Source organism: Protopterus annectens, chromosome 16.part0, assembly GCF_019279795.1.
Source record: "Protopterus annectens isolate FY-2018-M chromosome 16.part0, PAN1.0, whole genome shotgun sequence".
NCBI lineage: Eukaryota > Metazoa > Chordata > Ceratodontiformes > Protopteridae > Protopterus > Protopterus annectens.
In genome coordinates this window covers 397,100,837-397,128,651 of record NC_056750.1, presented here as the reverse complement: position 1 = coordinate 397,128,651, position 27,815 = coordinate 397,100,837, and the positions used below count along the sequence as shown (strand labels likewise).

At 36.0% G+C, this 27,815-nt stretch overlaps 1 protein-coding gene across 3 annotated transcripts in view; it reads left to right on the top strand.

Moving 5' to 3' along the window:
* Positions 1 to 27,815, top strand: part of ADGRD2 (adhesion G protein-coupled receptor D2) — a 1,709,855-nt gene that overhangs the window by 758,765 nt on the left and 923,275 nt on the right. For all 3 annotated transcript variants that reach the window (XM_044058541.1, XM_044058538.1, XM_044058539.1), the window contains exon 18: positions 9,967 to 10,100. In XM_044058541.1, the coding sequence (XP_043914476.1) occupies positions 9,967 to 10,100 (134 nt within the window). The remainder of the gene's footprint in view (positions 1 to 9,966; positions 10,101 to 27,815) is intronic.

The window sequence follows — 27,815 nt, the reverse complement described above, 5'->3', positions numbered from 1 at the left end:
CCAATAAAGTCAAATTCACACTTTTGACATTCTGTTAAGCGAGTCACTATAGCACATGGTGTAATACCATCTGTTTGCAGCGGGGCATAGCTACGATCCCCATACCCCCTACAAATAATATATTCCAACTCAGAGATCACACTACAGTGGGGAAAACAGTAATTTCCCGACCCCCACTGTACTGTGATCTGTACTCAGAATGCTGAAGACAGGTGTGCGATTGCACTGTGGCATTTGCAAATCTGAACACTCACACTTGTGCAGGTTAGACGAAATGGGAATCGTCCAGCTGTTGTTTGACATTCCCATTTTTGTCTAACTTGTACTCATCATTATGATAGTAAACCCAGTTAGACATAAATTTATTCAATTCAAGTGCCAATACAAAAAACTGCCCACATAGACTTCTTATCATTCTCATGGAAAAAGACATATGACTTATTCTGTTTTGCCTCATACAGAGAGTACTGCTTAAGGTAATTATGGATGGACAATGAATTAGATGTTTTTATTCTTGTCCTAGAAGTTATCCCCAGTGGTAGCTGGTAACTTCAAATCAAAGGGGGGCTGCAGGAGACAGCTGAATGGGTGGGGTTAATGGGAAGGGGCGTGACCAACAAGAAAGGGGAGGGGCTATGCTCAAAACCACAAAAACTGTAACTTTAAATACGCTGCCCTGGGTGCCAAACCGTCATTATGAGAGTCCAATCAAGACAAAATGAAGTGTAGAAGAAAAAATATTTCAATGCATTGGCTGCATGACAGCTTACTTAATATCTAGATGGAAACAAAAAGGTTGTGAGGCATGGAAAAAGAGTTACTTTTTAAATACATTACTGGAATGGCAGTCAAAATCAAGTATAAGAAAAACAAGCAGCACTCAACTCAACCCATTTCTCCTTGCACTGCAGTTCTAATTATAATTTATATTCAGCTTTATTAAAGTACCAAGTAACATGCTGAAAGTAGCAATCTCTGTGATACCCCCACTTGTAAAATGTTTCTTATCCAAAAAAGACCTGCTGCCTGACAACAACTATCCTCTTGTTTCATGGGAAAACATGATCAAAGTAAAAAATGAAAAGCAAACAGGAAACAAGCTCAACATACATTGCTTAAAGGATTACTGCACAGGATATGGACCGCACATGATAGATTGGCATTCTGTTTAGTTTACAGGTAAAGTCTGCAGAGATGACTGCAAGTCTCCAATAAATGTAATTAGCTTCTTAAAATAATGTAATCCTGTCCTTTATTACAAATGCTGTCATATGCATTTCATTACCCAAGGCTTATACATTATCTAGTTATGTAAGTATTCTCTGCATGGCAACAACAGAAAGGCTTTCAATGTTGGCAATTCTTTAACAGTATGCTTATTAAAGCTTACTTGCATCTTACAATCTCAGACAAGCTTACCTGATGGTCATTAAAACCTTGCTACTTAAACACAGAGCAACAGACACTTTATGAATAATAATAAGCATAAATCAACAGTATAAAAATATGACAGAAACCAGAACATTCTGCAAAATCAAGGACAGATGAAAAGCCACTGTAGTACTTGTCTACCTTGGATGTGGGGATACTCTGTACAATTTACACTGCATAACTGCCTTGCTTGGACACATCCAGAGTCACTACATGGGGGAGTGGGGTGCAACAAGTATGTCACAATTTAAAATGTCTCTGGCTGACTGTGATGGCCCTGACACATTTGTCATACTTCTCAACTTCAGAGCAAAAAATCTGGACAAAGCCATACATAGAAGTGAACAAAGGGCCAAAAATAAGGACAATTTTTAAATATTGCTCTTATAAACTTAGAAAGATAATAGAATAGTAGGTCTTCCATTAGTATGAATTTTCTGTAGGGTATGAAATCTGAAACTCAAATGTTTTCTAACTTCAGTCTTTAATGGTTTGCCACTAATTTGCCAAAACCCCCCACAATTTTATGAAAAACGGACCAAACGTGTGATGCAAAAATATAAAATAGCCACACAATACAGGTGGGAACCTGTCCAAGAAGGAACATTTTTTAATATTAGTACTGCTAACTTGAGCAGCTGACAAAAATAAAAGAATCTACATGCATTTCTGAAATAAAAGTAATCTGTAACTCTGATTATTAGTTATTTATTAATTGTAAACCCTCCGCATTTTCTTCCAAAATTGCCATTTTGCAGAGGGATTATTAGGGGAAGAGCAACATTTTGAGCCAAAATCGGGACAGTTGAGAGGTTTGGATATGCCTAATTCTATAAAGCAATTTATTTGCATGTACCTCTCAACCTATTAATGCAGGAAATCTGGACAAGGCCAAATATATTGGGGGAACATATAAACAGTACTAAAAATTGCTCTTGTATAAACTGAGACAGTTGCTAGAATAACAGGTCCTGCTTTAGCATGCATTTTTCTGAAGGTTATGAAGTCTGAAACTCAGTGTCTGTCATTATTTAGTGACTTAATTCCTAACCAAAAATTTTATGAGGAACAAACCAAAAATAAGAAGCAAAAATCTATTCATTCTGCAAACATCTGGACAGTTGAGAGGTATAGTTCAGCCGGGGCTGTCTTTGAGTTTGCCGTCCTTACCCTCTCATAAAATCATGGTTGAAAGGAGCTTCCCCCATGCAGCCATTCCAGTGAACCACTACTTGGCTATTTTACCCCATTTACCATAACCACTAATGTTGCTTTACGTCTGCGATGATTTGGACTTCATTTGAAAGTTTTATTTTGCATTTTACAGCACAAACACTATTAGATATCTGCTAAAAAAAAAGCAATGCAGTCTCACAATGAAAATAAACTTAGCATTAAAACTTCTCTGCCTTGAAACTCACATTCATTGAAAAAGCATTGAAACCCACATTCAAAGAAAATGCATTTTGCCAGTGGGAGATAAAGATTAACTTTGGGCTGTTTTCAAATCACAGGCCCCTTGCTCACAAAACATACACATGCTCTTTGATACACCTTCCTGACTGTATTAAATTATATTCCTTGTACAATACAGTACTATTTTAGAGGGTGTTTGAACATTTTCCAGTAAACAACGAAACAAAATGCATGCACCAGTAATGATAAAACTGCCCAATTCAGAACATTTCCATCATAAAAGTCTACTCAAACTTCTACATTCCGCCAGTATCTGTAAATATGCACAATCTCTGAAGAAGTAAAAGTCTTCTAAATAATTCCACATTTAAGAGATCTGTAACTAATGAAGAGGTTTCTGCTAGCAAACAACTTTATATTTCATTGTTTCATCTACAAATAAAGTGCTTGTTGCCCTTGAGGAATAAATTGTCTATATTACAGTAAAAAATGATAAGTTAGTAATATTGCAATAGGGAATGGATGGCAAACTGATAACAGGTTCATAGTTACTAGGTATATTTTCCAAAAAGGAATGCAGCATCCACCCCCTTTGCAACACAGTACAGTATCAGCAATGCACCTACCTACTGTGGTAGTAGAACCCAGAGCCTTCTTCATCAAAAGCAAGTAACACTACCTGTTGTGCTATTAACAATGCAAGCAGACTCAGCATACGCAGCACTAAACTTTTGCTCCCCTGCAGCTCTCAGCTCCTTGTACATTCTAATCAGCACTCAGCTGTATCTCTGAATTTTGCAGTACAAGAAATCTGGAAAAAGCCAAAATGTATTGGGGGGGGGGGGCAAAAGCCCAAAAAACAGGGACACATTTTAAACATTGGCTTGTATGATGTTGGAAAGTTGCTAGAATAAAATGCTTTGTTACCACCATACATTTCACTGCCAAGTCTTGAACCTAGGACCCTGTGCAAAATTGTCAGGGCAACATACCACTATGCCAAATCAGCTGTTTTGTGAAAGAGAGGAAGACTGAAACTTAAATGGCTACCATTTAGTGAATTCAGTTCTCACCATAGCTGTCAACCTCTTAGCACAAAACACCTGAACAAAGCCAATAATGGAGGAATACAGCCCCCAACCATATTCAGTGAATTCAGTTCTTACCATAGCTCTCAACCTTAGCATAAAAAAACCTGGACAAAGCCAATAATTGGGGAATACAGTCCCAAACATAGGGACAAATTGCAAATATCTATCTTATAAACTTAGAAAATTGCTAGAATAAAAGGTTTTGTGTTACCATGCACTTTCTGAAGAATATGAAGTCTGAAATTCAAATGCTTGTCATTTTTATTTAATTCACATTTGTTAACCAGGAAAGTCTGACTTGGAACAAAAGCCAATTTTCAGCAGAGGCCCAGGGAGAAACATTTCTTTGTAAGATGGGAGGACACCAGAGCACCAAGAGGAAACCCACACAAACACAGGAAGGACATGCAGACTCAACACAGAAGGCACCCTTGCCAAGAATCAAACCAGAGAACCTGTAGCTGTTAGGCAATAATGCTACCACTGCACTACTGATTGTGTAAAGACAAAAATACAGAAACCACAGATTTTATAAGGAACAGAACAGAACAAATATGAGGCAAAAATCTGCAATTTTTTTACAAATGATGGTGGGTGGGGAATTCAGGCTCTTGCCACCTGGGCCCAAGATACAGGGTTCAAGCCTGATTCTCTACCCACCACCCTATAGCAACTGGGGTATTTTATACACACACACACACACACACACACACACACACACACACACACACACACACACACACACACACACACACTTTCCTGCAGTTCCTAACATCCAATGCCCGCACAGAGCAAGTTCTTCCTGTGTGAGCAAGTCTGTGGACGTTGCAGACTTTTGGTATATGGTGCTGAATGCTTGTCTTCCTAATCCGGACTGCTTGTGAGACAGTCTGGATTCTGTGTGCATGCTCCAGACTGGTTCACCAGCAGTTCAGAAATGCTGCACATGCGTTTTTCTTTTCTTTTTGTTTTACAGCTGCGGGGCTGCAGTCCAATAGCATGAGCCGCTCCTGGTTATCCCACACTTCTTGTTGCTGAATCTCACCTTCTTGTAACCCTACAGTGGAAGAATAAAGGTACCTTGGAACACACAAACCACAATTCCTTGTTTTTATGCTTAGCTCATGAATGGGAAGCCAGAACAAGGTTTAGGATTATTACAATGTTTCTTCTTTCAGCTGAACACAGAAAACACACAACTAGATTCAATTATTAATTTAAATGACAACATTTTACTACACAAGCATTATTGTCCTGTGGAAGGAGACAAGAATCAGACTTTCTCTTCGCTTTATCAGAAGCAGAACTTAAAGACTTTGTTGTGTCAGATTATGTATTCCTCAGATGTATCCTTCATCTCAATCTGCCATGTAGAAAATCTGTTCATAGCCAGCAGTTGTATTTAATTTCAGACTCTCTGTTGCTTCCTTAACACCATGGTTTCTGGGGAATTCAGTTTCCTTTTTGGGGGTGTTCAATTTAGCTGGCATGACTTGTGTACTTTGAAAGTACAAGTTGCCTGGTGTAAACATCATCTCCTTTTTCTGCAAAAGACAAGATTATTCTTCATATGAGTCCCGTGTTCATGGTGTAAGTGGTAGATATGTCTACTCTCAACTAAGACATTAAATTGCAAGTTTACCTTTAGAGTGAAAGACAACAGGGGGGGAAACTTTATATGATTTAGATTTGGAAACTAGCAAACACTCGGAATGACCAGGTTTTGTCTAACATCCTGATTGCCAGAATGCATAGCTTGGGAGATATGGGAATGAGTGAGTGATACTGACTTGCCCATCCTTGGGGTGGGGGGTGCTGGCACAGTTCTGTTGCAAAATTTACATCTGGTGTAAGGTTTTGGACTGCAAGACTACATCTAGAGACCATGTGTAATGAAAGCCTGCCAAGGAGTGTGGCTTCTTTTGTACTAATTTGTAAATGTAAGTTAGTTAAATGGGAATACATCCTTAGGCAACAGAGGTCACAAAGACTGATCATGACCTGTGAACATTATAGCCTTATATCTGAAAAAAATATTGTACTATTTTATAGAGCATGAGAGTAAAAATGTTAGAGTCTGCTAAATTATACATTCAAAATTCAACACCTTAGACAGGACTACGATGCACCAAAAAGGTACTTAAATGTGTCTGCATTTCATGTTGATTATGGTACAAGAATATACCTCCTCCAAAAGACCTTCCATTATTGGTGTACCTCAGGTTGGAGTTCTTGGACCAATCCTCCTTGGCATTTACTTTTTGGAGGTCAAAGCAAACATTAAGAGTTTATGTCTGACTAAGTTTGCAGACAACCATAAACTTGATGCCATCATAAACTCTCCAGAGGACACCAGAATCCCAAGAAGACCTTTCCCAAAGAAATAGCTCGTGTCAAGACTATAGACTACTCCTAAATGCCAAGAAATGTATAATCATACATTTTGGCAAGCATGCTTTCACTTGTAACTATTTCAGTGACAACATCCTCTGAAAGTCGATCCTGCAGTCACGAATCTGGGAACCTATGTCAATGACAAACTGTCCTTTGATCACTATTAGTATTTACTATTGTAAGGAAATCTCATTTTATTTTTAAAGCTCATGTCTAAAGATATGACGTGCAGAGCCAATGTAATGATGTAATCCACTGTGCACTGCTCATGATGTAATCACCTGTGCACTGCTCTTATCAAGCTGATTATTGAATATAATGCCCCATTCAGTATCTACTTATCCAAACAGGTGTAAAACCTGAAGTCACCACAATACTTTCTCACTGAAAATGTTAAGGCCTTAAATCAGAAAAAACAAACTATGCAGACTGTCTCAAAGCTTTGTCCCTCTTCTCACAATTATATAGGCTACTAAGAGGTGACCTCTGCCTTGCACATAGAGCCTCAACAGACCCTATCCTGTAAGATATGCCACACAATCACAAGGCCCTTGGATGTGTGAATGCCATTTCGAGGGAAATCAATCTTTTTTCCGACATAAATATAACATGTTGGTGAGATAGGGATAAACCAAGAAAATATATCTTCTATCTTTCTTTCCACATAAAGAAAAAAGCTTCTCTTACTCTGTTTAAATGTTATGTGAGTGAATGCATAAGAAACTATAAATACACCTCCAGTTTAACAGCAATGTCCTTTGTGGATAGGGACAACAAGTAAGTGTCTCAAAATATCCTTGCACTGCCAACAACTGGGTTATTTGTACACAAAATACAAGAGCAAAAAACTACCATGAAAATGAAGGTCTAGGCTTCTTAAAATCATCACAGATCAATAGCTTAGGAAGTACCTATGAAGCTAAAAAGAGTAAAGAAAAGTATAAGTCAGTTATAAAATGGTAACAAGACAAGTAATTCCAGGCCATATCATTGGCTTCAACTCCTGGGGTGCCCCTCTTATCAAATGTTACTGGAGATGACTAGCCTGATGATCAAGCGACACAGTTCATTCATTAGTTTGCTCATTAGGAGATTGAACAAGCATGCAGAAAGGGAAGCAATGTTAACATACTATTAACGGTTTCATTTTCTGTGTGTTTGTGTACATATCCCACAAATAATGTAAGCGAGGGGAAATCAAAGGTCCAAAATAAGGGACAAATTTAAATTATTGATCTTATGAATTTAGAAAGTTATTAGAATAACATGTTTTGAGTTAGCATGTATTTTCTGAAGGATATGAAGTTTGAAATTCAAATGTCTGTTGTTATTTAATGACATCAATCCCCAGTAAGTTACCAGAAACCACAAACTGAATGAGGAGCAGGCTAGAAATGTGAGGCAACAATTTGGGTATTCTACACAAATCTGGACATTTGAAAGGTATATTTGTATGATCTCAGATTTGCAAAAGTAGCGGAGGGGGCAGGGACAAGAGCTTTTATCCCTCCCCCCTTAACAGTACTTAATTTATTGTTTTAAATGTCTTTTTCATATGAGGTGATCTGTAGGGTTGCATTGATGTTGTGGGTTCCTGTTTTATACACAGTTTTCTCTGGTGTATAGGTCACCATGTTCTTGAAGGCTATGGTAATTCAGTGACTAAGAAGTGTTTTGTTGGCTACCAACAACCTGCTGTATGATTACTTGTCATAGATCTCATAAACCTTTGAGGGATCTAATATATTGGAATAAAAATATTACCGAACCTCCATTTCTGAAGAGGTGCAAAGTTCATTTTCTCTAAAAATAGTAATGTTTCTGCACACTGATAGTACTTTCATGGCCAGTATGGTGAAAATTTGCAGTTTGTTTTCGCAGAAGGTTTATATATGTTTTAGATGCCTTGATAAAGGGAGGTTTGTAAATGTATGTGTTTCTCTGTTGTCATGTGCTATTTCAGATTGGGACCATCATCTGTGCATATGCTACTGTCACACTTCTTTGTTGCAGCAGTACTGAACTATACATATAAATAAGAAGTAAATGGACGTTTGCATTCCATGGAGAAGTTGCCTTTGCAACATTGACTTGTTTAGTAGAATATATGAGAATTTATTGATGAAATGCTTTCATTTCTGTATGAGATAACTGAATACTTCTGAATTAATTTAATAATCTTTTACTGTGTTGTTATTCTTTAGAGAATGGTCAAACTGTACATTAAACCCTGATTGGAGAACAAATGTCCTCTAGCAGGCTGTTTATGTACATACAGGTAATTCCCACTAAAAAATTAGTCTACCACTTTGTGGCAGCATTTTCAGTTGCAGTGGAGTCTGAACTGTAAGAAAGTTAATGTACACCATTATTTTGCATTTGCTAAGCAACACTTTTGTGGTTCAGTGAGTGTAAAATTAAAATAAGTACACAATGTAAAAAAAATAGAAAAGTGTGTGCGTCTGTCTGCATGTGTGACTGTATGCATGCGTGTGAAAGTGAGTGAGACTGAGATTAACATTAACTAGTGGCCACAGTTGCAAACCTCTCATCCTCTTAGGTCAATAAATCTGGACAAAGTTGGTAGGACAAAGGCACAAAAATATGGAAGGATTTTAAATATTGCTTTTATAAAATTAAATGAAAATAATGCAACAAACCAACTAAAAAACAAAGGCAAAGGTTCTCCACATCACTTTATGTACAAAATAATCCAAGTTAGCTCTTTCGTCCACAGCAGCTTTGGACAAAAGTGCTAATGTGGCTTATTTTGTACATAAAGTGATTTGGAGAACCTTTGCATTTGTTTTTTCTTGTATAAAATTAGAAAGTTGCTAGAATAGCAGGATTTTTTTAGCATGTATTTTTTGAAGGAAATCAAATCCGAAACTCAAATTTAAGTCATTATTTAGTTTCTTCAACTCACAGATTTGTCATCATAACAAAAATGTTATGAGGAACAGACCAAATAAAGTAGATATCTGGACATTTTGCGAAAATCTGGACAGTTGAGAGGAAATTTTTAATGGCTGGTATTATTAACTGTATTTAATAATGTATGTTTTAAATGTATACTGCTTCTAAATATGTGAGGGTATTTGTGAGAGAGAGTTTGTGTAGACATTAAATACTTGATAAACTAATATTTTGGATATAAAATACTTCCTGCGGCAACAGTTACATATATTACTGCAAGTTTGAAACATTAGATGGAGGAACTGTTTTATATCAAAAATATTATAAAAATACATCTAGTAATTAAAAAAACAAACAAATACAAAACAGTTTAACATATAGGCCATTCTCTAAGCACAATAATGCCCTCCAAGGTTTGTTATTGTGTAAATAATGCCATTCTAGGGGTGTTGAGGCCATGTTCCTGTTGCATTGGGCCTCCAGAGACCCCTGGACGTGTGTTATTTACTCAGTAACACACACCATGTTGGGCATTATTGTTTGCATATTATTTCAATATGAGTTTTCTTGCCCTTGTCACTAACCAGTGATATAACACAAGAATATGATGTATCATAAGGTGCAGATAACATATAATTGTGCGTCTTCAGCTAAGCAGGTATTTTTATGTATATGTGTGTTTTCAGAATATTCTAACAAGCTTTATATACTCTTTCAGGGATGCCATTTCTAATAGTTGGCATTACTTTGGCAAGTTCCTTCGACAAGTATGTGGCAGATGGATACTGCTGGCTAAATGTTCAATCAGACATCATCTGGGCATTTGTTGGACCAGTCCTTTTTGTTCTGACAGTAAGTGACACATATGCTGCAACTACTGAGATTGATTGCAATTTTAGGAATAATGAACATTTAAGTACTGTATAAAGAAATTTTGTGTGTGTGTGTGTGTGTGTGTGTGTGTGTGTGTGTGTGTGTGTGTGTGTATATAACATCACTCTTGGGATAAATCACACAGCAAGGAAAAACTGGATGCGTTGACCTCTACAAATGATAATAATACACAGTACACAGTAGTTATGAAGCTTGAGGGGCTTTATTCTTAATGTGCAGTAACCAATTTCTTAATATTGCTTTTGTTTTCCTGTAACTATTCTTGAGGCACTGGTGTTCTTCTTTGTTATTCATGGTTTCAAAACATGTTATAAAATTTTAATATTTGATTGGGTAATATAAATGTTTTAATGGCGGTGAAATATTAATTAACATTGCAGAAAGATCTGTTTAATTAAGCATATAATGACAGGTCAACTTGCCACCACCAAAACTCCAGAAACAATTTCAAAAGAGAATATCAAAGCTAGATAGTGGGTGGCACACTGGTGAAGTAGTTAGGATTGTTGCTTCACAACACTTGGTTCCCAGATCAGTTCTTACCCAAGGTCCCTTATGTGTGAAGATGGCATGCCTTTCCTGCATCAATGTGGGGTTTTACTGGATGCTCTAGTTCACCTTAATCATTTGGTGTATTGTGAACTGATGACCATCTGACTTGCTAGAAGATGGTGTGTATTTGTGTGTGTGTGTGTGTGTGTGTGTGTGTGTGTGTGTGTGTGTGTGTGTGTGTGTGTGTGTGTGTGTGTGTGTGTGTGTGTGTGTGTGTGTGTTATCCTTGATTACTTTTTCCTGTCTTATCTCCAGCTTTCTCGCAACCTTGAATTTGGTTAAGAAAATAATCAAAGAATGAATGAATAAAAACTATGTTGTACCTGCTCTTCCCTCCTCTAGACTTTCAATTACTCATTTTTTTAATTAATATTTTAAGCTAGTAGAAGATAAATTATTTTAAGAAAAACTGCACACTTGTACAGTGTCACACTAACAGCTGTACAAATCTATGTCTTCATATGTGCATTAACTGTTTACTATCATAATGTGGAATTGCAGTTCTGTGAGTACTGTTTTGTCATTGCATGTTTGGAGGTTTTCAGAGTGCTGAACTGAATGTGTTTGAATGAAACTTAATGAAGTGAGTATTCATTTGGTGATGTGAAGTCGATGTTATGAATGGAGATCGTGGTATAGTGAGGATCGGGAAACTTACCCTTTTCCTCACTGTAGTGCAATCTTGGAGTTTATATATATAATTTGCAGGGGGTATGGCGGATTTAGAGGCATTTGTCCCCCTGCAAAAATGTGAAAATAAGTATATTATTATGTTTGTTGTGACTTCTGGTCAATATCTATCTATCTGGCAACAATATGTGATGTCTCCTACTATCCTGGGTCAGTAACTAAGGAACTTCAATCCTCACTACTGACTCCAATGTGAGACTGTCATTTAAACAGGAGTAATATTTCACACTTTCCTCTAAGAGCACAAGAAGAAGATACGGTATAACCTGGGACTGGACTGTATACTTCTGTCCACCCCAAATGTAATGCCTTATTACAAACTCCAGAGCAATGTGTCCCAGTTTAAGACATAATATGATACACTCACACTTAAATAAATTGAATCTCACATATCCAAAAACTTCTGAGAAAGCCTGACACAGATTTCTAGCTGTGTCCCTTTTCCCAAATGATACAGTAAAAGACTGCCACCAATCAGAGCGTCTGCATGCCCATTTAAAGTGGTGTCCATTTATTAAAAATTAGATATTAAAACAAATGGTAGCATATGACCTAAAGCAGCCAGTGTCTTAGCATGGCCTAGGAATTGGTAAAAGTACTCTCGATCACTAAATAATTTACTGTTGACCAGCCACAATGTAAGATAATACAAATATTTAATAATGAGTAAAATTATTAAAAATGTAAAACTGTACTTTCAATAAACAAACATAATTCAATCACCAGGAAATTTAAATTAATACTGAAAGACTGAAATACATTTAGAAAAAAATCTGACTGATTAGCTATAATTTCCTATCTAACTGACTACCACTGTCCCTGATCTAAACTAAATATTAAATCAGAGCAAAGGCAAGATTACAGTTCTTGGTCAGTCTTTTGGTTTCAACTATTACACTGCTCAGTACAATAGCACAACTGTGAACTGTGAATGCAACTCAACTGTGAACACAGCTCAGCTGAACTCAACTGAACTCAATTGTCTTCAGCAGGCTCTTTTATAAACTAGGTTAACTGTCTCAATTGTTCCAGTTCTTAATTTCATTTCATTCTTTGAAAATCAACAAACAGTTGTTTATTAAACTTTCATCCTGTCTTTCAGTCTCTGACAGTAAACACAGAGTATCTGAACACATTCTGATGACATCATCTGTTGATCAACTGACTCTGAGACGGTCTTCATTTAGAATCTCCTGCACAAACATGTACAATTAAAGATGTAACAGAACACTGTTCAACTTTTTTAAGCATCCTGTACAAAGTATTAATCAACATGTAAGAACTTATTTACAGTGTCATAGCTAGTCACGCTGGCATATAATACACAGGTTAATCTGAAATTATGTACAAAACTTCAGCCAGGCATGCTAGCACAGATGAAAGTGTCTAATTTCTTCACATTTGTTTGAGGTTTTTAGATATTTGAGTGTCTGAACACTCAAACATCTGATATGCACCTTACAGAGTTGAGCACAGATGAAGAACAACTCTTACCAAAGTGCAGGAGTTGTTGGTTACAGTTGCACTGCCTTATGGTAATTTCAAATCATTCCAAATATTAACCATTACAGTATCCAGTTTCAACATTGTATTTTTCTGGTATTAGCAAATTCAACATATTTTTTCGATCTTATAATTAAAAAATGTTATGACATTCAGTCATATGATAGTAAACCTGCATTCACATACTGAAGTGTGCTTGTACAGTGGACAGAAATCTCCAATAAATAATTCTAGTTCAGGAGGACATCCATATGAAGAACTGCTGCTACAATTAGACTTGTTTAGATAGAATAACAAAACATATTTGCAAACAGCAGCATCATACGAAATAAGAAATTCCATAATGATGATCCATCAGGATTATAACCAACTATCTTAGAACAAGTAAAAAAATGAATATATAAATGTGTGTGATATAAAAAATAGGTTGTGAAAAATGGAGTCAATTTTTATTTTGAAATGTAATACTTTATCCCCTAAAGGTCTTAACATGGAATGTAACTGGAAATTATTTTTGTAATGAGGTTTAAATGTTTTAGTTGTTTAATAATATGGTTGGAAAATTGAGAAGGATATTTAACGGATGTATGGGGTGGTTAAAGTTATACTCTGTAAAGGCTTAACAGCTAAAGTACTAGAGACTTCACTTTTTTTTGTTTTAAAAAAGTACTTGAGACTTCACATTTTTTTGTGTTAGTGTTTCAGCATTGTGGATAACTGGCCTTCTTATTTCATGTGGTGCTGCTATACTTTCATTTTTGGTGGTTATATAATATATTTACAAACACGTCTGGGGTATAACAGTAATAAGTACCACTTGACAAGTGGAAAAGTTAGATTTAATCCCTCCCTGTTAAGAGAAAATATGGTTTTGTCTTTGGCAGGGTGGTGATTATCACTGTAGTATTTTCATGATCACTACATCTGTAAAAGCAGATAATTTCAATTGGCTTATACACTGTGTGAATACAGTTACTATTGTGCAGTTAACAGTTTAATTGGTCTGACTGATGCTTTTATAATAAAAGTGAAACTATGATGCGGTTATGTATTTGAAGTTCTCTGGGAATAAGCTAATGGGGAAGAGGCAGATTGGAGAAGCCCACTATGTAAAGAATTCCCATCAGCCATTTGAGGTGACAGTTGTTTTCCAATTGTACCAGCAATTCACTAAATAATGGGGCAATGAATTAGCATATAACTAGAATAATTAATTTACTTGCTTGTCAAGTTGATACTTGGCTGACAGGTTTCTTGGAAGATTCTGTACAATGTTCACAGTATCTTTGATTTTTAAGGGCAAATTTTAGGATGGTGCAGTGGTGCAGTGGTAGTGTTGCTGCCTCATAGCAAGAGGTTCTCCAGTTTGATTCTTGGCTGTGGTGCCTTCTGTGTGCAGTCTGCATGTCCTCCCTGTGTTTGTGTGGGTTTCCTCTGGGTGCTCCGGTTTCCTTCCACGTCACAAAGACATGCATTTCTCCCCAGGCCTCCATTGAAAATTGGGTTCATTCCAAGTCAGACTTTCCCTGTAAACAAATGTTACATAAATAAATAAATGTATTCCAATAGCTAAACTAGAAAAGGGAGCTTTAGAAGTCCCCATCATGAATGTAGACAAACACAAAAGGAAAATGCTTCAAATAAGCATGAAAGTAATACATATATACAACATAATTGATCATATTCTTCTACTCTTTAGAACTGGTTATTCAAAATAAGATTAGACAAGCATTTGGGTTAAATTTATGATAATAGATGCACCTGACTCATTACTGGCATGTAAAACATTGATTATTGTATGTTTCCTTCTGAGTGACATTAGCTGCAAAATCAATGTAAGTTTCAAAAAGATCTATATAAAGCGTTATGTGATATCAAATGAATTCAGTTTAATGCCACTGCTCAACTAAAGCCATAATTCAGTAACTTAATTTGCATAATTACATTTTTCAAAATTATTCGTACATCCTTGCAGTATGTAGAACTTTCATAAGGTTCCTTATTGAAATCATGAGTCACATAACTGAGATTCATCATAGGTATACTTCTTTTCAAGCTTACTTTGACATGGACATGCCTCTGCATCCCTCTTATAAGGCTTTTCCCCTACACCCTCCCAATTTTTATGTATACTACTGAGCTTGCTGTAGTGGGAGCCAGCTGATGTGCTGGCAGCAGTCATTGTTAGTGCTGTTCTTCAAAACCAAACTAGCAGAAAACCACTTTCAGTGATCACTGAGGCTGCACTTTTCCCCACTGTTGCATGATCACAAAGTGAGTTTATACAGCTGGGAGAGCTATAAGGGCCTTGTTCCGCATGGAGACCTCAACCTTTAGATATTTATATCCCAATCCCCAGTGCAACAGTCTTGCCACATTATTGCACCTTTCAGTATACAACCTTCTGCCATAAATGTATCACACCCAGCAACAAGATGCATGACTGTTTCCAGTCCTTTTTTACAAAACCTGTCTGTTTCTTCCACATGTTCAATGAACTTTGTAAACCAACCTGTGTGTAGTCCACTATCCTGGCCTGCCATTATTAACCTTTCATCTTTTGGTTTTAATTAATCTCTTCTTAGTCATTTCTGTGTCAAACCCTAATTGACATGAGGTTGTTCTAGGAGATATCTGTATTTGTGTCAAAATGTATGCCTTTTCCAAATTTTTTTCTTTCTTTCTCATCTGATCATTCTTCTGGTTATGTTTTCATTTTTTGGCACATTCAATTGCTGTCTGATTTTTGTTTACTTCAGGTTTGATTTCCATTTTGCCCGATGCTGATTTGCTACTGATAAACTAAGCTGAGTGGTCATCCTCATGTTTTAAAACTTTCACTATGTCTGGATCTAGTGAGGTCAGCAGATATGTATGTAGTCCCACAACTGCAGATCTATATATAATCAATTTTAAGGAGGCCCATACCTCTTTCAGAATGAGTGCTCTATAATCTTGGTATACACTGATGTTTCTTTATTATTTGATAAGCATGAAGTATTTTCTTATTTTCCTATCAACATGATCTAATGCCTTTTGAGGCCAGTCAGTTATCCAAAAATTGTAAATTAGAACAAGACGAGCAAATCAGCTTATATCTTAGACTTTATTCCTAGATGTCATGGCAGTTTTCAGTAGTAATTTAGTCTTCTAAAGTATTCCTTACTGAGTTTTATTCACATTTGTTCATGCTTTTTGCCAATCCTTCATCAGTTTGAAATATTTACATACCCCCTCCTGCTTAACTTCGTTTATACCACATTCCTGTCTCCACCTGAAGTTTTCTTTGTGCTGCAGCATTCTTCTTTTAAATGTTGCTTTTGCACATTTATCAAGAACAAATGACATTCTTATATCCTCTAAAAAAGTTTTATTCACTTGAAGTTGTGTTTTCATCTCCTTCTGTGATGAACTAGAGTTTTAAGCTGTCTACACAAGGTAAATGAAAACTCTTTAAACAAGGCTGTTTTCTGGGAGCTAAATTGTAACCATGATCAAATCTGTTAATTAAACAGTTTAATGGGTTTAAGGGCAAGACAAAAAGCAGTTGTGAGAAAAAAAAATCACCACAGAATATCTCCCCTTTGAATTTTTGTCTATGGGATAAGAATTTGCCCTTTGTCATTACTTAGCTGCACAATGGTTTGCCACCATTTCATGGTGGTTGTAATGTAATTGATTAATGGAAGGTGTATCTTATATCTCTATCTTTATGCACTCCTTCATCAAAGAATGAGGTTTGCTGTCCAATGCTTTTTTTGTAATCTATCCATGCCATATTTAGATTCTTCCCCTCTTTTCATTTCTCTGTTATGGCTTTATTTATCATCAAACGATCCTTTGTTCCATGAGTTTCTTGTGTTACCCTTTTGTTCTGTTGACATAATTGATTATAAAGTGTGATCACCAATTCTAGTATTTAGTTTGTATATCACTGGAAGGTAAGTTATCCGTCTATAGGCTTTAGGATGGCTTGCAAGTTTACTCTTAAAGAAGGATATCATTTTTCCTGTTCAAGATGTGCATTTAAATAATTCTTACTCTGAGCTAAATCTTTGTGTAAACATGTTAATACTGCTAGCCAAGAGTTAGGTACTGTATCTAGGTCAGATGTGTCCAACCTGCGGCCCTCAGAGCTCTTCCATGCGGCCCTTAACCTCTAACTGCAACATGCCCTAAAACACTTTTTTTTTTTGAGTTTTTCACTCCCGTGACCTGTAACGCTAATGTCGGTGTGCGCATGCGCCAAAGCACCCTTCTAGTTTTGTTTTTGAGCCAAAAAAGGGTCAGTGTGTTTATGCCATTATTTTGCACTGAACAATCAGTGTGTGTGTGTGTGTGTGTGTGTGTGTGTGTGTGTGTGTGTGTGTGTGTGTGTGTGTGTGTGTGTGTTCTCACTGAAGAGGGACTCATATGGATTTGCCGCTATTGCCTTTGAAAGGGACAGCACTTATCTGTGTTAATAGGTAAGTAAGGAGTGTGTGAGTGCATGCATGAAAGCAGAATTGTGTGCGTGAAATTAGAAGAAGAGTGTGTGTGTGTATGTGTGTGCATGACAGAGAGAGACGCATGCACAAAGAGGCTAACAATGATCAGTCTACCTACTGAACACAGACAAGTTACCTCACAAATATATCGTACATTAAAAGTACACTTTCATTAAATTGCGGCTTTCCTGACAGGGAGAGTGTTGTATTGAACATGAACTCATACCTCTTAACTGTATGGATTTTCAAAGAATGTCTGGATTTTTGCTTCATCTTTCAATTTGTGTCTTTTGCTTAGGAAATAAAAGTAGTCATCCAAGGTAATGCAGTTCCAGGGAGTAAGAATGAGACAGCGGCCTAGGGTTAATAGGTCAGTAGTGGACTGACTACGTGGGACTGTAGCATATAAAGTTGTATTGTTTTTTCAGACAAACAAAAAAGCACCTAGTACTGTTTTTTCATTGGTGGGTTCTAAGCAGTGGTAGATTGGACAACAGAACGCATAGCTTTGGCGGATCATCAATACTGGAAAATCAAGTGGGCACAGTGTCATTTTTTAAATGTTGGGAGTTTTAGTGTGTATGTGTGTGCTTATGTGTTGGCAGTGCTGCAACAGCAGATGATTATTAAAGACAGAGACTTACGGACTGTGGAGAATGTTTCTTTGTTTCAAAACCTGATACTTGGGTACGCATGCCAAAAGTAGATTTTTTAAGACATAGCTTCTTGCCATTTACAGTGGATGGATATTTACATTTAATGGACAATGCTAACAGTATTAGTGCGGGCCTGTGGGGTTCTGATGGATGCCAAGTCTACCACTGCCAATGGCTTGTAAAGTGACCTGGAAATGGATATTGGGATGTTACTGAAAAAATATAGTAAGTGGGCTTAGAAATATAGTTTAATTAAACAAAGTGCACTTTCAATTTACAGGCCATAATTTAATTTATTTCAGGTAGTCCAGATACTGGTAGATTATATACCATTAGACTTAATTGGGGAGAGCTGTCATTCTGGGGAAACTAGCAGCCCTAGTTTCAGTGAAAGCTCTGTGAATGCTTGCAGGTAGGAAGTTGCAGTATGTTGATGCAATATGTTTTATTTATTATTTTTATTGCATTTGTAATTTCAAAGCATGGTTTTCTTTGTTGCAAAAGAAGGCAGGACTGAATGAGCCATATAATGTTTAACTGACAGTGATGGGATAGAAAGATTATAAGTGATGTATAATGTTTGCAGCTACAGTTGTTTCAGTGGTGTCTGTGATGCATAGCTATTTCTGGGCCTGTGTCCCACTTTTATTTTTCGCTTTGTCCAGGCTTCTTGCTCTAAGGTTGAGAGGTATGGTTCCATACTAAATCAGAAGTTGTGTTTACCCTGGAAGACTTTTCGGCATAATTGTGAAAAACAGAGCCTTTTTAATATCTCTGCTTATTTCCCATATAAACTGCCATGTAACATTGCAAATAACCTCCTTATTAAGCTACTTTACATCTTTTGGAATTGACAGGTATGATTCATCTGTTCGGACATAAGTATAGAGTGCTAATGTGACTTTGATTTCTTGCAGCAGTCTGTGGTTTACATATCACAATAACTTTTCTGTGTTTCTGGGTGTGTAATCAATTTAACAGTTTTAAAGAAGTTTTCCAAAAATAAATAAATGTATAATAAATAAATAATCCTCTCTACACTTTGAGCTATTGACAAAGTCTGGGAATTTGTTTTTTTTCAAAAGCGAAGGTCAGCATTACAGCTCACTAAACCATCAGTCTGTGAGTAACTTCTGTACAAATTAAAATGTCTGAATGTCAAATGGCTTTAGATTGGAGGGAAGTTTATTTTTATTTATTTTATTTTATTTTACATTTGTTTATCGGGAAAGTCCGACTGGACACAGGTCCATTTTCAATGGAGGCCCGGGGAGAAAAGCTCCAAAAGTAACACAAAACAATATAATACAATACATAAGAGAGAGAGAGAGAGACAGCAAATCATGGATGTAGTACTCATACAATATGGCAGAGATTACATCTCGTAACAGTGAGAATCATTGAGATACAGAATAAACTTAAAAACATTTTTTTTACAGATATAATTACAGAAAGGCAAATACCAATGATTTAAGTTTTCAGGAGAAAGCTGTTTGTACACAGCTGAAGCTCTAAAACAATCTTTTGGTATGGATTAACCTGGGGATTGACGCAAGTTATATGTTTACACCACTATGTAGCATTATCTTAGAGAGTTTATGGTTTTCTTGTTGATTTACTTTTTGCTGAGCAGTTGTTTGTTGATTTATTGATGGTCCTTTTGGTGGTGGGAAATTGCATGGCTGAATCCATCTCTATTATAATTTTTTTTTTCAGATATTTTGACTTCCAGACAATTTCATTCAGTGAGTGGGTGCCATGTGATTACTGAGGTTGCCTATTTTACAAATAGGGGCTTTTTGTGTGTGTGTGTGTGTGTGTGTGTGTGTGTGTGTGTGTGTGTGTGTGTGTGTGTGTGTGTAAGAGAGAGAGATTTAATATGTATACTGAATATACTTTTGCAAATGGAATTCTTCATTAAACAGGCCCCTCTTCTTGGGCAAGTAGACTTGAGTAACCAATATTAGATCTTAGCCATCCAGCTGGGAAAGGTTAGTATGTGGATTTTCCATCTGGTTTGATGAAGGCTATGCTACGTACTCAAGGAGTACATTTATGGCTATCCATCCAGCCATCCAGTTGTCGTGTTGCTGAACTACATTGTTTGATAATGAGAGGAGCTTTTTACATAAGTTGAAGGTTTTTGCGTCAAGAACCTGTCCATAAAAGGTGGCTTGTTTATTTTGCAGTGAAGGCTGTGGTCTTTGTAGTGAGCATTTTAAATATAACCAGTATTTCTGAGGTAGAGGAAGTCTCTTAAGGCAGGATCTTTCTTAGCATGGAAAGCAAGCCAGTGATGAAATGTATAGGGGCCAGTGAGAGACAGAGGAAAGCAAGACGCTTTTTAGTCTGTTTGGATAACTAAGTGAACTTAGTCCTTTGACCTTTTTTGTCAGAAATGGCTGTAGTCTTTCTTTTGGCAGGGTGTTTTGCTGAGGCACATGCCAAAAGGGACATTGCACTCAATAATGGCTCTTGTAAAGGAAGAATACAGGGATGTTATGACCTCCTTGTCCCTGGATGAGATACCCTTACTAATGAAGTGGGCCAAGTAAAATGCTTTCCTGACAATGTGGTGGTCAAAAGTCAGGTTTCTATCAACCTGGGTGCCCAAGTACCATACGACTTATTGCTTGCTTACAACATTGTTATTAATGTGCTAATTTGTGCGGACATCACTCTCCTCAAAGGGGATGATGATGCATTTTTTGGCATTCAGCTTGAGGCCATATTTCTGGCACCAGTTATTTGTTTGGGTGAGACCCTCTTGTAGCTTATTCAGAATTGTTTTATTAAGTCAGTAATGTGAATTCTTTACTTTACTGCAAATTTGTTGGGTTATTTTTGTGGATTATAGTATTGTAGGACTGCTGATGTTGACATTTTAAGTAGCTGGACTGCTGGAATGGTTTTCCCAGTGAGAAATGCTAGCACTGTAGTGAATATCTGTTTATTTGTGAAAAAATATATATATATATATCAACTAAGATTTTAGAACTAACTGTTAGATTGGAGAATTAGAATTTTAAGGCAAATATTAGGCATTTATTACATTTATTCTTTGTTCAAATGCACCTACAGTACAGCCAGGAGGTCGACTGTGGTCTTCCGGAGCAACAAAAGAGTTAACTATATGATATATTTTATATGTGGCCCCAAGACCATTTCTGTTCACTCAATACGGCCCCAACAAGCCAAAAGGTTGGACACCCCTGATCTAGGTATTGAGTTTTTGTTATTTAGGAGCTTTTCTTAATTTTATTTCAATCTCTCTAGCCATTACTTGATCCCTTTTCATATCTTCTACATTAGAACACCTTCCTGTTTTTTTAATGTTTCTGTACATTCAGCATCTTTATTATGTTCCACAGTGTGTTCATAAATATTTCTACAAAACGTGTCTGTTTCTTCTCTTTTTTGGTAGTGGCTCTATTTAATTTTCTTTGTTTTCATGTTCATTATAAAACATTTATGGGTCATCAATGAATTTGTTATTTTGTACTTTATATTTATCTGCATATCTTCTATGTTTTTCTGCCTGTGTTGATATTTTTAGTTTATTTTTTGCAATAGTGTATGATAGAGCCTGATCTGTTTTGATACTGTGTTACTTTTACTACTTCTATCTTTGTAAGCATGATTAGTGATCTTCTCCCTCTTGCATATTCTTCTAATAGTGATACTTCTTGTCTTAATTGCTTTATAATTTTCTCTAGTTGATGGCTCCATGGTGACATTTTATTTCTTCTTTTCCTTTCCCCTATGGCTCTATGTTTTTGTGGTAAGACTTTATCAGTTATTAATTTAGCTGCACAGTAATATATACTATTTACTTCTGTTATATCACAAGAATTTTTCTGAATAGTACTAATAACTTTGCTCATCTGTTTTACCAAACCTCTAAACTATTGCGTCTCATTCGCTTTCTGTTATCTATTTCTTTCATTAATTTTTATAAGTCCATCCATCTCTGTTAAATACAGCAGCTCTTCACTTAGATAATTTTCTTCTTGACCAAGAGCATGTTCTTTGCTCTCCATTTCCTGTGACTATTCTACAGAAAGTTCCAGAACATCTTCATGTGGGATATCCTCTTCAGATGTACCCTACTTCATCTGCTATTCCTTCATATTGGAAATCATTGTCCCATCATAGATTCATAGACTGTTACTAGGCTAATGACCCAAGAGCATATGTACTAAATAGGGCACTGCTTTGTTATGTAACACATATGTTACAGGGAATGATAACATGTTTCTATCAGAAAATCTTTCATGTACAGAAAAAGGCATAATTTTTCCAAAAGAAAAAGAAGAAAAAATGAGGCAAGGGCAGGTGAAAAGAAGAAATGAAAATCGAATGTGGAAGGATTGAAGAACATCACTGTAAGAAAAAAGAAGAGAAAGACAGATGGTGACAACATGGCTCAAGCTGTGGCTGTACAAAGCCAGCCAGATAAGAATTGGATGCTTGCAAATTTAATACGCATTGAAAACCGTGGGATTAATAAGGGTAATGGTGATGAAGATCATTCCTTTGTAACAATTGATAGAGCAGATTGCACTGTAGTAGGCCGTGAAGATTCTTCAGATCTCATCAGAAAAGATATCTTTGTGTTTGGAGATTCTGTTATTAGAGGAACTGATACTTACATTTGCAGAGAAGATAATCAATATTAAATAGTGTTATGCTTGCCAGGAGCAAAAATAGAAGATGTGAGATAAGCCTTGGAATGCCTTAATGTAAGGAAGTATGGATCTGTTTTTATTCATGTTAGTACAAATGATCTCATCTGCAAGGACTCTCTGATTGTAAGTAGGGAACTTATAGTCCTCTTAGATAGTATAGCCTGTACTGGTGTTAAGACATATTTTTCACAAATTACATATAGAAAGGGTAGTCAGGTCACCTTGACTGAAAATATTTTTTTGATAAATACCTACTGGAAAAAATGTCCCATTTTAAAGACTGGAAATGTCTAGCACATCCAAGCCTAGTTTTGGACACATGTGTTCAGAGAGCATGGTGTGCATTTGTCAAGATGAGGGAAGAGAATTTTTGCAGCAGATATTTTACAATATTTGACAAAGACTAGGGAGAATTTTTGCCAGGTTGAAAATTTAACAGTTTACAGCTAGCAACATTTGATGCATCTATGAAATTTGTTAATGCTAGGAGCATTAATAATACAGTTTTTATTGGAAAATTTGCTCTGTTTCCCCAAGATTGATGATGTTATTGTTTGTGAAACATGGTTAAAGAACAATGACTGGAAACCAGTTGTGTCATGGTATAAATGTCCTCACTGTAACAGACAGTCTAACAAAAAATCAGGTGGAGGTGTTATGATAAGAATTAAAGATAATTACAAGATCTGTGATTATTGCATGTTCAGTGATAACACCGATATTATAGACCATGTAACTGTGACAGTAAAGACAACCCCGGAACATATAATGATTGTTGGAGTGTATACACCACCAAAGTCAAGTGCTGATGTCCCAGAGGAATTTGTGGATTTCTTGCATGAAACACAAGAGGGAATAATAATATTAGCTGGGGACTTTACCACAAACAGATTGGAATAATATTGATTCAACAACATTAGCATGGAAATAATTCACAACATATGTTCAGGAACAACAATTGCTTCAGACTGTAAAAAAAACACTACCAGAGAATGGAACGTATTAGAAATATTTTGTGTTCCCAAATAAATTACTGTTATTTCAAGTCACGTTTTACCACTATTGGTGTGCAGTGATCTTGGGGTTATAAAGGTTAGTTTGTTGCTAGATAATTCTGCCAAACTGAAATCTAAGCCAATGCACAGAAGGTTAATTTCAGATTATATGGAAGCAAAACAGTCACTATGTAAAATCAATTGGAGTGAGGTGTTCAGTGAAAAACTGCAGATGGAGTGTGAAAAATATTGAAAGAAAATCTGTTTGAGTGCAAAAAATAAAAAAAAAAAGTTTAACATCAGATCTAGGCGTATGATGTCAGGGGATATTTCCATAAGAACAAGAAACCTGATTAAGGAGAGAGACAAAAAAATATAAGAAATGGAAGAGAGGTTGAACTACAAATTTGAAAACTGAAACAACCAAGCTGAACAAACAACTTAAGTATAGTGTGAGACAAGGTCAAGAAAAATTTGAAGAAAATTTATATAAAGATATCGAGCATAATAGGAAACCTTTTTATAGATACATAAGTCGTGGAAGGAGTAAAGTCATACAAATTAATAAACTGTGTGTAGATTGTAAAATTTATTATCATATACAACTGATTATAGATATATTTACAAAATCTTATGCAAAACAGTTTGGACCTACAAAGGGGATGATAATTTGCCCTAGTGGCATCCAGGTAACCTCAGATCATATAGCTCAACATCTTAAAGCTGTGATGTACTTTATATAGATTTAACTTCAGCATTTGACAGGGTCATGCACAAAACACTGACCAGTAAATTAGAACAACTAGGTATCGATGTACTATTGATAAGATGATAGCTACATGGCTTACAAATAGGACATGGCAGGTATCATACAGCAATTAGACAGGTGAGATTCTTAGTTACAGTCAGGGTGTCCCACAGGGTTCTGTCCTAGGCCCTTACTTGTTTAGATTGTATCTTTCAGACCTAACTTTTTCATTTGAGGTGTTCTGCAGTCAATATGTAGATGACCTGAAATTGGGTAAACTGATTACATGTGTTGTAGATAAGGCACGTCTGCAAAAGAACTCTGCTAAATCGACCATTTGGGCACAGGAGAATAATATGCTGATAAATACATCAGAAACTAAGCATATGAGATTTGGGAGGCATAAATTAAAGGATGAATATTTAATACAGCACACATTGATTGAAACTGTAGATTCATTTAAGGACCTGGGTATATGAGTAGATACAACTTTGAGTTTTTCTAATCATGTCATCAAAATGGTTAATGATAGTTATAGAACTATAGTTTGTATAAAAAGATGTATAATGTCTAGGAAATTAGAAATTATGTCATTGCTTGTTAGTTATATTAGACCCAAACTTGAGTTTGGAATAACAATATGGAAACCTTATAAGAAAACAAGCATGAGTAAACTGGAAAGAGTAAAGCAGAAATATGTCAAGGTCATCAGTGGATGTGAAAATTTAAGTTATTATGAAAGACTAAAATATCTGAACTTGTACAATATTTCTTATACATATCTAACAGGAGATCTTATTCAGGTATATAGGAAATTTAGATACAACTATCTCTGGGAATGTTTGGGGTTATCAAGACTTACCTATATAGAAGATCATTAGGGTCTGAATGGAGTGATAATAAGTCAGCAAACAAAGGAGATTAGTATTGCTGAAACTGAATTTATCCTCAAGACTTGGTGAGTACCTTCATGTGGTAGACCGTGTTTTTCACAAAATCTCACCAAGATGACACTGATATATAGAGTGTATTTTATATAGCATGTATCATGGACAGAAGTAGGTCAAAATTAAAAAAGATAGCTGGGTGCACAGGACCCAGGGTAAAAAAGTGCCGAATCCCAGAAGCGCACTGTTGCCAGGACTGGAAAAATTGACCATGTAGAATCCTCAAAATATGGAAACATTCCTACAATGGGGCTAGGCCAGGCCAGGGGAGGATGCACCCCCCCATTGTAGAAGGAAGTAGCAGTCCACAAAAATCACAAAAACTGATAGGCCAAAGAAGAGCCATAAAGATGATAGAGTGGACTATTGAGGATAAGAAAGAAATTACATATTGTTACTGTTATGAAAAAAGCCCAGAATTTCCAGACAAAAGATATAGAAAAGGATTAAGAGAGAAATTAGAGGAAAGAAAAATACTTCCACAAGAAAAACTGTCAGAATCCACAACTACAAATTTGTGTTCATTGATACAACAAATTTGTGAAAAATATTATATAGACTAAGAAACTTTGATCTGTTTGGAAAAAGAAGCATCTGAGGAAATGCAAAAATATAAACAACAATTACTAGAGATTTTTGAAAATTATAAAAAAGAAAAATGGACATGGGAAAGAAAGAGAGATCTGATATGGTGCAATATTTATGCAAAGTAGAAAGCCAAATTATTCAATACAAAAAAGGCATCCCCAAAGATATTCAGAGAGAAATATAAACAGAAGCATCCAGATATGAAAAATTTCACAATCAAAAATATCATAATGTCAGCAAGAGGGAATGTAGAAAAGAAGATTAGTAAAGAAGAAGTTAAAAAATAGAAGTTGAAGTTATGGAATGCCTGTGAAGTGAAGGAATTGGTGTAGAAAGTCTAACACAGTTTGCATCACAGCATGATGGAACGAGTCTCCAGAGTAAGGAGAAACATGAAGATCAGGAGACATCTGAAGAAGAAATATGGACATGGGAAAGAAAAAGAGATTTAATATGGTATAATATTTATGCAAAGGAGAATGTAAAATTAATGAATACAAAAAGAGCAGCATCAAAGATATTTGAAGAAAAATATAGGCAAAGGAATCTGGACATTGAAAACTTTACAATACAAAAAATAAGAAGACAAAGAGGAAAAGTAGAAAAAAAGATTAGTAATGGAGAAGTTAAAGAAATAGAAACTGAGGTTATGGAGTACCTGCGAAATGAAGGATTCAGTTTAGAAAATCTAACTCAGAAAGTACCACAGCAGGATAGAGCAATAGACATCCAAATTAAGAAGAAACCAGTGGAACAGAAAGCAACTGGGCAGTTGTGATATGAAGATCTTTTGGAGCCTTCCACAGAAAACCAGTATAAATGTTCACTTGAAGCTGGACAGCAAGGGAAGGAACATGAAACTGTGGCAACTCTGATGCAGTCAATGGTGAGGAGTGATGGGCAAGTGAGTTCTCATATGACAGAGCAACGGATGACACCGGATGAAATTAAAGAGAATGTGCCACAGGAAGGTGCTACAGAACTCTCTGTAGAATGCCCGCAGGAAATGGAGAACAAAAAATGCGCCCTTAGTTTACAAGAAAATGAGCTAAGAAGTTTCTTGATTTAATGGAGATAGACATATTAAGATCAATGAAAGAATTAGACTGCAGAAGGTCAATAAAACTCAAAAAGTCAGAAGTTTGATAAAACAAATGAACACAATAATTAGGACTGTCCATAGAGATCCATGCAATATAACAGAAATGAACAGGATATATTACTGTGCAGCTAAATCAATAATAGATAAAATTTTACCACAAGAACACAGGGTAGTAAGGGAAAGGAAGGGGAGAAATCAAATACCATCATGGAATTATCAAATGGGGAAAACTATAAAGCGATTATGAGAAGTATCACTGTTAGAGTACAGAAGAGGGAACATATCAACAAAAATACTCAGAAAGATAGACATGATAAAAGCAATGTGCAGTATTAGAAAAGATCGGGATCTATCAAGCACTATTGAAAATAAACTAAAATTATCCACACAAGTGGAAAAACTTAGAATATACACAGATAAATATAAAGGAAAAGTACAAAATAAGCAATTTATTGATTACCCCAAAAAAATCTATAGAGAATTGGGAAACAAAGCAGAAGGAATTGAAAGACCACCCAAAAAAGAAGAACTAGATATATTCTGGAGAAATATGTATGAAGATGCTGTGGAACATAACAAAGATGCTAAATGGATAGAAGAAGTAAAAGAAAGAATAAGATGTTTAAAGTTACAGGATATGAAATGGGATGAAGTAACAGGCAGAGAGGTTGAGATAAAGTTAAGAAAAGTCTCCAAATGGAAAACCCCAGGCCCAGA